Source organism: Nematolebias whitei, chromosome 2 (assembly GCF_014905685.2).
Source record: "Nematolebias whitei isolate Nwh7 chromosome 2, NemWhi1, whole genome shotgun sequence".
Lineage (NCBI taxonomy): Eukaryota > Metazoa > Chordata > Actinopteri > Cyprinodontiformes > Rivulidae > Nematolebias > Nematolebias whitei.
Genome location: NC_056499.1, coordinates 35,353,889 through 35,365,768, shown reverse-complemented (window position 1 = coordinate 35,365,768; position 11,880 = coordinate 35,353,889). Strand labels below are relative to the sequence as shown.

The following is an 11,880-nucleotide window of genomic DNA, read 5'->3' as shown; positions in this document are numbered from 1 at the left end:
TAAATAACTGTATAATAAGTAAATGGACTTTACTTAAACCATTTCATGTATTGTTGCATTTGGCCCACTGTCCTCTGATAGATTTTAAATTTGGCCCTCTCAGGGAAAACGTTTGGGCACCCCTGGTTTAATGCAAACACTGCACGCTGCAGACCAGTACAGATTAATGGAGATGTTATGATTAATTATTTCTGTTGTGACTCTTCCAGATGTCATTAATGACCCCATACTGGAGCAGGGAGTGGTGATCTTCAGAGGGTAAGTTTCATTACAGTAACCTGCTGGGAAAGTTTGTCCAAATTACAAACACACATATGCACACTTATCTGACTAGTTGTTGCTAAATTTGCACGACAGTGGCTCTGCTGAGGCTGTTTGGGTGCCAGAAGCTAGTGTCACCTGCTGTTCACTCTGCAGCTGTCTGCATCCAGGCGCTCTGTTTTCACTTTGCTTTACTTCAGGATTGAGTTTACTTTTTTTTTAAATTTAAACCTTTTATGTCTGAAAATCTTGCTAATTACAAGATTATTTATTTTTTGTTCACTTCTAGCTAGGATAGTGCATGTGTGTGTGCGTGCATGTTTGTGTAAACCCAAATGAGGCTACATCACAGGTGGTAAAAGTGGCTCTGAAGAGAGTTTAATTACTCAGAAAGAGCAATTTCTTCATCCCAAATGAATCTCAGTGAGATGGAGACAAACATTTGCACAGTAAAGCCCTCGCTGCCACTGTGCGTTTGTGAAGTTTCTTTAATCCGTGAAGGTTCATTAAACAGTGCTACAAATTAGAGAATGCAACTTTTCAAGTTCAAGTCAATTTTATCGTCGCTTCCATCACATGTGGTACGTGAGGTGGGACGAAATTATGTACACAAGGTCCCAGTTACACCCAAAATAGCTAAATATAAAGTATAAAAAGAAACCGCAAATAAGGATTTAAGATATACACTAAACGCTAATAATGTAAAACAATACGGCGTAACAACAGCAGCCCGAACATGAGTCTGTCATGAGCAGATGGGTATGAGTGAATACATGAGATAATCAGCAGCATGAGATCAGCAGCATGGAAAATCAGCAGCACAGATAAGTCACATATCACCAGTTAAAGTGGCATTACAGTGAATATTCTGGTTAAAGATTCATGAGTCTAACAGCCTCAGGGTAGAAGCTGTTCCTCAGCCTAGTGGTTCGGCACTTAATGCTCCTTAACCTCTTTCCTGAAGGGAGCGGGGCAAAAAGTGTGTGTGCTGGGTGAGCAGGGTCCTTCATGATGCAGGTGGCCCTCTTCCTGCATCTGGAGGTGTAGATGTCTGTGATGGTGGGGAGACTGACTCCAACAGTCTTCTGTGCAGCCTCCATGCCACACGTTGATGCTGGAGCACAGGATGCTCTCCACTGCACACCTGTAGAAGGTGAGGACTGAGCTTCCCAGACCAGCTCGTCTCAGCTGCCTGAGGAAGTAGTTGCTTTGTGTATAGGTCTTTATCTGTGGGTCATTTGTAGTCCCTGCCTGTCCCTTGTTAAAAAAAAAAAAAAAGCTGCATCCACTTTAAGCTCTGAAGTTTTACATATTTAGGACATTTTAATCTTTGTATTTGATTGTAAATTAAATATTTTTCACTTGTATTTTTTCTCTTCATTGAATAATGCACTCCAAACTTTTTGTGAGCTTTTTAAAAAATCATCTGAACCTTTTTTTGTCTATGTCAAGGACTTTATTTCAACATCCACAGATCTTCGGTGGGGGGTACCGCAGGCCTCCATTCTTGGACACCTTCTCTTTTCTTTATACCTGGGGTGGCTGGGCTAGAGCAATCGTCCTTCAATGCAAGAGTTGGGGGTTCTAATCCTCCAGAAGTTACATGCCGAAGCATCTTTGGGCAAGACATTGAACCCCTCATTGCCTCCGATGTGTTTCCCATCAGTGGATGAATGTGATAAAGTGCTGATTGTTCTTTGTATAGATCTAGTAGAATGCTGCATGAATGGGTAAATGAAGGCACAGATTGTGTTGTAAAGTGCTTTGAGTATCTTGATGAGATAGAAAAATGCTAAATAAGTACAGTCCATTTACCATTTACCTGCTGCCACTAGGTGCTATTTTTTGTGAATGCTGCATCCTTTTCCATTTTTATGCCGATGATTGCCAAATGTATTTCCCTCTGAAGCACACTGGTGCATGCTCTATCCAACCTCTTCTTGACTGCCTGGTTGACATCAGGGATTGGATGGCTTTAAATGTCTTAAATCTTAGTGATAAGAAGACAGAAGTCATGTTGTTTCCACTTAATGGCACAATCAGAAAACACTGTATGACCTTTTCTTTCTAGTGCCATTTGAGAAACAGGTTGGCACTAATGTGAAAATGGACCCTTCCATGAAGCCAAACAGTCATGTAAACACAATTAAAAAAAAAAAAAAAAATCCAGGTAGTCTCATTGAGCCAGGAGAACTCATTTTCAAGAGAGACTTGTTTAGGCAGCAGATGGTGGGGGTTAAGGGTCTTGCTCAGGGGCCCAGAGTGGGGCGAATGAGAGTGGAGGCAGGTGTGGGTGTTTCACATTTTCCACCCACATTTTGATGTTGACAGTACTGGGAGTTGAACCTGTGACTTTCCGATCACAGGCCCATCTTCTAACCTCTGCACCACCACTCCACAATTGTTAAATCCTGGGGGGAGTGGGGGGGGGGGGGTCAGTTGAGGTCACCGTCTAAATTGAAGCCCATGCCCATAAAGTCCAAAACTAACTTTGAGACAGTAATACATGCTTTCATAACACCCAGGCTTGATTACTGCAATGTGCTTCTTTTTGGAATCAGTCAGACCTCCATCACACAATTACAACTGGTCCAAAATGCTGCAGCCCAATTTTTAACTGGAACAGGCAAAATATAACACATTTTTTCAGTTTTGGCTTTCCTCCACTGGCTTCTAGTTATTTTCCAAATTCATTTTAAAATCCTTTTGTATGTTTGTAAATCTCAATAGTTCTGCCCCCTCCTATCTTGCTGATCTGCTGCAGCCATATATCCCACAGTGCTGTCTGAGGTCAGAAGATCAGATGCTATTATTTCTTCCATGCACATGTTTTAAGCTCAGAGGTGACAGGACCTTCTCTGTTTCAGGTCCAAAACTGTGGAATGAGTCACCACACCATGTCAGGCAGACTTCCTCTCTCATTGTTTTTAATTCTCCTTTGAAAACACGTTTTATTCTCCGGCATTCGATCTAGTGGGAGTTAATTTTAACCACTGTGCTTTTCATTTTTTAGTCATTTTGTTTATTCTCTTTACTTTTGTGAATTGTATGTATTTTATCCTGTGTCCTTTGCTGTTTGTTTTTTTTGTACAGCACTTTGGTTGGCCATTTTCATTCAACCTTTATTTGTCCAGGTTAGTGTCAGTGAGTCACGAGGACTCATTTACAAGAGAGACCTGTTTTAAACAAAACCACAGATAAGGTACACATGACAATAAACAGCCATAAACAGCCTTGCTGCTGTTTTAGGTACTTTAGAAATAAAGTGGTATGGTGTGGTATGATATTTGAGGTTATAATAATAAGTGCTATGTGTTGTCATCATTGTATGGGAACATACAATGGCGAAATTAGTTCTCTGCATTTAACCAATCGCACCTGGGATACACCCAGATAGAGCAGTGGGCAGCTATTGAAGGCGTCCGGGGAGCAATTAGGGATTAGTTGTCTTGCTCAGAGACACCACGACATGTGGGAATGGCTGGGGATTGAACCCGAGACTTTCGGGTCCTGGGTCGGCTGCCCTGCCTCTACCCCATCTCGGCCCCCAGGTTGATGGCACAGTTCCTTTTCTCATTATCATCGTGTTAAAACATTTAAATACAGCAAACTACCAAAACTCCTGTTTTTATAGAAGTGATCACACTTGTTGATGATCAGTTAATCAATACATTTGATCAGCAGCACCAATGACTTACACTTTTATAAAATAATGACACACATTTGTAATGAGTTATTGTTAAACCTAAGCTTTATCTACTTTATTTTCTGAACTTGCAAAGACCAGATGACCTTTTTTTACATTTATGTTGTGTACAATGTTACAATAAAAAATGTATTAGACATGAGCTTATGTAGTGCTTTGGTGTAACAGTGTTTTTCCTGTTTTGCCACAGTTACGTAATCGAGCGTGTAAACGCAGAAGACCCCGGTCGACACATCCACTCTGAAGACCTGGGAGGAAGGTCAGATGAGCAAGAGGATCAGGAAATCAAAGAGGTTGTTGATCAGCTACTTAAAATAGCTGACGACCTGAACAGTAACGTGGAGTTCCAGAGGTGAGTAGTTCTTCATATGCACAACCACCTTAGTCTACATATCATTTTAAATTATTGTTAAATTTGACTGAATGGAAAGACTTTGAAAGGAAAATATACAATAAACCAAGAAAGCCATCAAAGTTTGGAAGATTGCCAAAGTCAGACACTACAAGGAGGGAAACGTGTCAGGAGACAGCGGGAGAAGAGGAAAGTCAAGAATGTAGGACTGAGGGTTGCAACTCTAAATGTGGGGACAATGACAGGCAAAGGTAGAGAGCTGGCTGACATGATGCAGAGAAAGAAGGTAGATATTTTGTGTGTCCAAGAGACCAAGTGAAAGGGCAGCAAGGCTTGCAACATTGGAGCAGGGTTTAAGTTGTTTTACCATGGTGTGGATAGAAAGAGAAATTGAGCAGGGGTGGTCCAGAAGGAGGAGTTAGCAAAGAATGTAGCAGAGGTGAAACATTTGTCAGAGAGGGTGATGTGTCTAATGGTAGACATAGAAGGTCTAATGTTAAATGTTGTCAGTGGTTATGCTCCATAGGCTGGATGTGAGGTAGAAGAGAAAGAGAAATTTTGGAAGGATCTGTATAAAGTGATAGAGAATATTCCCTGGAAGGAGAGAGTGGTGATTGGATCAGATCTGAATGGACATGTTGGTGAAGGAAACAGATGGGATGAGGAAGTGAGGGGTGTGTTTGGCGTAAGGAAAGGAAACAAGAAAGACAAATGGAAGTAGATTTTGCCAAGGGAATGGAAATGGCTGTAGTTAACACTTACTTCCAAAAGAGGGAGGAACATAGTGACCTATAAGAGTGAAGGCAGAAATACACGAGTAGACTACATTTTGTGTAGAAGAGGAAACCTGAAGGAGATTGAGGACTGTAAGGTTGTGGCAGGGGAGAGTGTCACCAGACAGTATTTGATGGTTGTGTGTAGAATGAATGTTGTTGTGACTAAGCAAAAATAGTAAAATTAGAGAAGAAAACCAAATGGTGGAAGCAGAGGAAGGAAGACTGTTGTAAGGGGTTCAGAGAGGAGCTGTTAAAGGATCTGGGTGGTAAGAAAGAGCTTCCAGACAACTGGGCTACTACAGCAACAGTAAATGGAGAGACAGGTAGGAAGGTTTAATTTAATTAAAAAAAATCTGTATGCCTTTTTATAACTGTTTATTGTTGTCGTCGTTGTCCATTGTTGTCATCATTCTTTGTTGAAATCAGGTCTCTCTTGTAAATGAGTCCTTGAGGCTCAATGGAATTTACCTGTCTAAATAAAAGCTGAATGAAAAAAAAGGTACTTGGTGTGTCATCTGGACAGAGAATGAATGGTAAGGAAACTTGTTGGTGGAATAGTGAAGTGCAGGAAGCTATTCAAGGAAAGAGGTTAGCCAAGAAGAAATATGACTGAGAGGACTGAAGAGAGGAGACACAAATATAAGGAGATGCAATGTGGAGCAAAGAGGGAGATGGCAAAGGTAAAGCAGAAGGCATAATAAAGGTTGAATGAATATGATGAGTCGTATGGGAGGCTGGACACTAAAGAGGGCAAGAAGGACTTGTATCAATTGGTGAGACAGAGGGATCAGGCTGGAAAGGATGTGCAGCAGGTTAGCCTTGTTAAAGATAGGAATGGTAATGTTCTAACAAGTGAGTAGAGTGTGACAGGAAGATGGAAGGCGTATTACGAGGAGCTAATGAATGAAGAAAATGAAAAGAAAAGAAGAGTAGAAGTCATAGAAACTGTGGACCAGGAAGTGGGCAAGCTTAGTGAAGGTGAAGTTCGGAAAGCTCTGAAAAGAATGAAGACGGGAAAGACAGATGACCAGTGGCAGTTTGAAAATGTCTTGTAGAGATGGCAGTGAGGTTTTGACTCAAATATTCAATGGCATATTTGAGGTTGAGAAAATGCCTGAGGAATGGAGAAGAAGTGTTCTGGTGCCATTTTTAATAACAAGGGTGAGGTATAGATTTCTAGGAACTACTGGGGAATTAAGTTGATGAGCTTCACAGTGAAGGTCTGGGAGAGAGTTGTGGAAGCAAGACTTGGACGAGAGGTGACTATTTGAACAGCAGTGTGGTTTCATGCCAAGAAAGAGCACCACAGATGCATGTTTGCTTTGAGGATGCTGATGGAGAAGTGCAGAGAGGGTCAGAAAGAACTTCATTGTGTCTTTGTGGATTTGGAAAAAATGAAATTGGTCCGAGTGGGAGATAAAACAATAGATCAGGATCTAGTCTACAGTAATGAAGGAGTTTCTTCATTCTATTATGGTAAAGGAGCAAAATGCAATGCTCTTGAGTTACTGGTTCATCTATGTTCCAGCCCTATGATCATGAGGGATTCATGACCCAAAGAATGAGATCCTGGACACCAGCAGCTGAAAAGAGCTTCCTCCGTAAAGGGCCTGGGTTCAGCCTTAAAGATAAAATGAGGAGCTCTATCATCTGAGGGTCCCTTTGGAAGTTTTCTGGACACGTCTCACTGGGAGACACTGGGGCAGACTCAGAACTCTCTGTAGAAATTGTTTCCTCTCTGGCCTGGGCACATCTTGCGAAAAGGATGTTTTAGTTTCCCCCCCTGGGTCTGTTACCTGCACAACCTGACCACAGATAAGTGGAAGATGATGAATGAATGAGTTATCATGGACACAAGAAGCCAACTTAGTTATGCATAAAGGAACAGGACAAAAATGAGCATGATCACATTTTACTTTACATTTTATAGTCTGTTTCAAAGCCAAGTCTAAAGAAACAAAATGAAATGAAAAGAGGGTGAGCAGTTCTACAATAATAAAATCCACGGTGTCCCTTGAAAGAGCTAGTGTGACAAAGACATTTTTTTTTTTTGTTGTTGTTTTTTGCTGGAATTGATATAAAAATATTTAGTGATAAACGACAATCTGTCTGTATTTCAGCTGTTTTTTTTTTTTCTTTTGTCAGACTAATCAATATGGTTCAGGGTAACTGTGCAAAGGAAGTCTTCATGATGGTGACCAGGAGCATCTTTATTGATGGCATCAACTGGGGTCGGGTGGTGGCTCTCTTCCATCTTGCCTACAGACTCATTTACAGGGTAACGCTTCCAGTTTAAATGTTATTTTATGTTACAACAAACCAGTGGTCTGTGTAAGAATTTCAATAGACACAGTTTTTAAATGTAAAAATGGTTTGAGTATGAGGTAGAACTGTACAGTATCTGAGCATGAGTGTTCATGTTTACATCAGCTTCTAATAGTGAAACAGATAACAGAAATTCCTACAAGAATCTTTCTAATTATGATGCAAGCACCAAATTTAGTATGAGTACTCCTTAGGGGTAGCTAAATCAAAAAAGAATGCTGGCCACGCGGAAATTCAAAAGGACTGCCTTTATTTTAAGATGGCCAATACCCAATGTGGAAATCACAGTTTTTCTTGTATCTTCCAAAGTATTTGTCCAATTTGTACAATGTAGACATCATAATATACATTTCTTGACTCAAGAAGTTCAAATTTTATCTACTATAATGACAGAATGTATATTTTTGCACTTTATTTTTGTTTTTCTTTAACTTTCTACCCGATTCAAGACTTCCATGTAAATAGATTAGTTTGCAAATACATAGTAGTGCTTGTTAGTACATGTTTTCATTAAATTTAGTGGTGTAGTGTTATTTGCACAGGTCCTGTAGGTTGTATTGTTGTAGTATAGTGTAGTTTGCTTGTCATTCTCACTTCCAACTGCAGCTGCCTTCTGGAGCGACAAAAAGGGCACAGTGCGTAAGACTGTTCCAGGCGGTCTCAGTTCTCCAGGTCAAGACTCACACTGTGTCTCCATGTGGCACACCTTGGGTAACTGGGTACCTTGCGGCCAGCCCCAGGCTAGACTGTGGGAGATCTCGGAGCAGACTGGAGCCCCAGAGGTGCAGTGGGCTGGCCCACTGGCATGTGAAAACGCCTTGGCACTCATTCTGGTCAGCAGTTAGCAGGTGTCCATTCCGGTCACCTGCTGCCTTGTAGGTTGTGCCTCTTTAGGCAAAGGCTATGAGAAGGAAGTCTGAATACAAACCACCTACTGTCTTGTAGGGTTGTCTTTTTAGGCAAAGGCTAATTGGATGGAATGGAACTCTTAAATCAAATCCAGTGTATATTGATGAGTGAATGCTACACACAAACAGGGCACACTGGTAACTTCACTGCTGTGTAACTCGGCATGGGGTTCAATGTCAGCTAATCTCACTTTGCTAATAAATGAGCTGTAGCAGCTATTAGTAGAAGTGTTTAGTTTAGTGTCCCAAATGCTATTTAATGAGCCCCACTAGCTAGAAAATATAGTTTAATTTCTTAGTTTATGTTGGGTAGACGCACCTGAATTGACAGGATGTGCCAGCATGGGAGAGCTGAGCCAAGAGTATCGTGGGACCCTGTATTATGCTCTTCACAGTATAGTTACCTGGATGGTTTATAGATCACATGGGACTTAATTGGTATTGCATGAATGATATGGCACGGTGTAGGCATAGGTGATTTTTTCTTTGTAATCGAACCTTGTTATATCCCATACCAGATGTACATCTACACGTATCTAAGCTTTTCTTGAATCACTGTTCACCAATATTTTGTACAATATGGAATGAATATTGAGATATATATACTGTATATGTGAGACAAAATGGCAACTGCACTACCAGAACCTTTTTGTAGCAGATGACATACTGACTGGAACAAATGTTGCCTTTGCCAAAAAGACAAGAAACATAAAGCTCTCATTTCATCTTCCACTAAGATTACCAGTACCCACGATGATTACAATATGTTGGTTATTAATGTTCCACAGTTTGAAGCACTTAATGCAATGCCTATGGTGTTGGATCCATTAAGATTGGTAAAGGAAAGAAGATTGCCTGGTAAATGTGGGAGGTATGTCCAGAGGCTTCTGATGTGTTTGCACAGCTGAGTAAGTACCCACCTCTAGTGAATGACCACAGTATTGAAAAATTTGTGGTCATGATGTACAACAAATCAAGTATGTCTTCTAGTGGGGATAAGGTGAGACTGGACCTTTTACTAGAAAACGGAGATCATATGAAGCAATCCCTCCTACAAAGGCAGCACCTGTTCAGCCCACTAGACCTGCAGCTTACCAAGCTGGCTGCATATGGGGCCAGGCAATTCAGCAGCTTCCAGGACCAAAGTCCATCAGCCTGGGGGTAGATTGTAAAAGAGACAAACTGGCTGATCTTCTGGACAACACTTCCATCTACTGCTAAAAGCTGTGAGCAACTCACCAAGTGTGGATGTAAGTTGGTCTGTCAAGGAAGGTCCAAGTGCATCCGATTAGGTTAACTTTGCACTACTTTATGCAGCTGTACCTGTGAGGATGACTAAGATACCAATGTTGATACGCATAGACCTATAACTGTGCAGCAATAATGTATCTACATTGTATAATTTTTGTTTAGAATTTACATACATTGTAATGACAGTTTCTCTTTTAACATTAATACATGTCTGTTATAGTATTTCTTGTATGATTGTTATAACAGTAATTGATCGACCATATTTGTAACAGTGTGACTGAGTGTCTTTTACCAGTATTACATGTAACATATCCTGTTGTACATGGCATTTGTATAGTAGTTTCTGTAAGATTGTTGTTATTGTTGCAAGTGTATTATTTAAAAGAATTACATTTAATTTATATTATTGTTAATATCAGTTAAATGAAACATTCATGCGTTTGTTACACTTTGCTTTTTACAAAAGACTAATGTCCTTGTAAACATAAAACATGCATTTTTTTTGCTTAGAAAATGTCTTAAAAGCATTTTGAGCACAATTTAAGGTCAAAATTTGAAATCTACATGTTCAAAAATGTATCAATAGATAATTGTAATGCAATATTTAGGTAAAAAACACTAAAAGTTATGCGAAATATACTATTCTGACAGGGGCCAAGTGGCCGTCTTTCAAAAAATATCCACCATCTTGTATTTTTGCGTGACCAGCATATATTTATTTTTTAAAAAGTACAACTTAAAGAGCAATGTTCATGCTTGCATCATAATTTGAAAGATTGTTTCATTTATCTGCCTCACTAAAAATAAAATACATACTACATACATATTATTAAGATACTACAAATGTCATGATATATGAGCTCTTCAATAACTAGTGTAATGCTAAAACATGTAAAAAGAGATGTATATTACCTGAGTGTGCAAGTATAGTTAAGATATTAACAGTATTTGTCATTATTTTAATTATACAGTAGGCTTTAAAACATGTACATTAAAACACGGAGGTGAGTTAAGATGTGTTGAGATGTTTCTCCACCTGTCTACAGTGGATTTCCAGCCATCGGGGTGCGTTTTTTCCCCTGCAACAGGAAAAAAAGAGTCAAAAATAGATGAATAGTTGTTAGCATTTTTTTTCTTCTTATTGTGCATTCAGCAGCCTAATGAAAACTTACTGTTTATTTTATTTTTCTTTAAGCTTTGTACTCCTCCTTTTCAGATGTGGTACACCAAGGAAATTTTTCAGGATGTGCAAACCATAATTTTTGTCAGCTAGCTGGAAGTATTCCTATATTTTAGACTCTTAGCCTTTAAAAGCTTCCATAACCCGTCCTGTTTGAAGACTCTGCTTTATTCATCGTTAAAGTTTAAAACCATTACTCAGATGGAACTGACCAGAACTCAACTGATGTATCTTGTGCAAACTAGTAGCGTGAAGAAAAAACTGCTATTTCAATTAAAACGCTGACGCCATCAAGTTATAATTAATGATCACATCAACATCAACTTGATTAGTGTAACCTGTTTATTTCTTTGCTTTAAAGGCTCTAACAACCAACCATGTTGAGAACATCAGAATAGTCACCAGCTGGGTTCTTCAGGTCATCAGGGAGCTGCTTTATCCCTGGCTAGTACAGCAGGGGGGTTGGGTAAGTGATCCACCATCGTATAAGATTGGTTTAATCATTTTGCAGTTTTCAGAAGGATCTTAAGTTTATCTTGCTTTTTTTTTTATGTTTCCAGGCGGGCGTTATCCGAAATTTTTCACGATGGAGGAATGTAGCCATTGCAGCATCAGTAGTTTTGGTGGCGACCTTTGTTTACTACAGGAAGACACGCTGACACCACCAGGCGTCTGGATACACGCAGCATGCTGATAAAAACAGTTTTTTAGACAATTTCAATTTCCTCAACTCTCATCTACGTCTAACAAGAAGCGGAACTAGTGCTGCGCTCGGAGGAGACAATCTTCTCTCTTCTCAGGTTTTTAATGATGAAAAGGTGCTTTTGCAACCAGCATTTTTCTTACTGTCTGTCTACCTTCACCAGCAGTGAATCGGTGCCTTCCATAGATTTACAGTTTCCTGCTGCAGGACACCGTGCAGCTGCCAAACAAGAGGCTGTCAGTTGATAGCCAGCAGCTGATCTCTGACCTCTGACCTCACTCCAGTTCTGTAAAGGGCATTGGATCACAAGCTTGAGTACTGGTAATTAAAAAAAAGAAAAGTTTGAGTGCAACCAGGATACTAAAAATGATGTCAATGTGTCATTGCTTCGCGTTAGCTTGTGTCTGAAATTATTGTA

The 11,880-nt window shown here is 39.9% G+C and overlaps 1 protein-coding gene across 1 annotated transcript; it reads left to right on the top strand.

Annotated features, from left to right (window-relative positions):
* Positions 1–209: 209 nt before the first annotated feature.
* Positions 210–11,418, top strand: zgc:153993 (uncharacterized protein LOC767645 homolog; the record flags this gene model as incomplete). Its single annotated transcript, XM_037697651.1, is given in 5 exon segments — positions 210–258; positions 4,158–4,319; positions 7,241–7,373; positions 11,121–11,225; positions 11,320–11,418. Coding segments are annotated over 5 exon segments (548 nt in total), but the record flags the coding sequence as incomplete, so codon positions are not given.
* Positions 11,419–11,880: the final 462 nt, after the last annotated feature.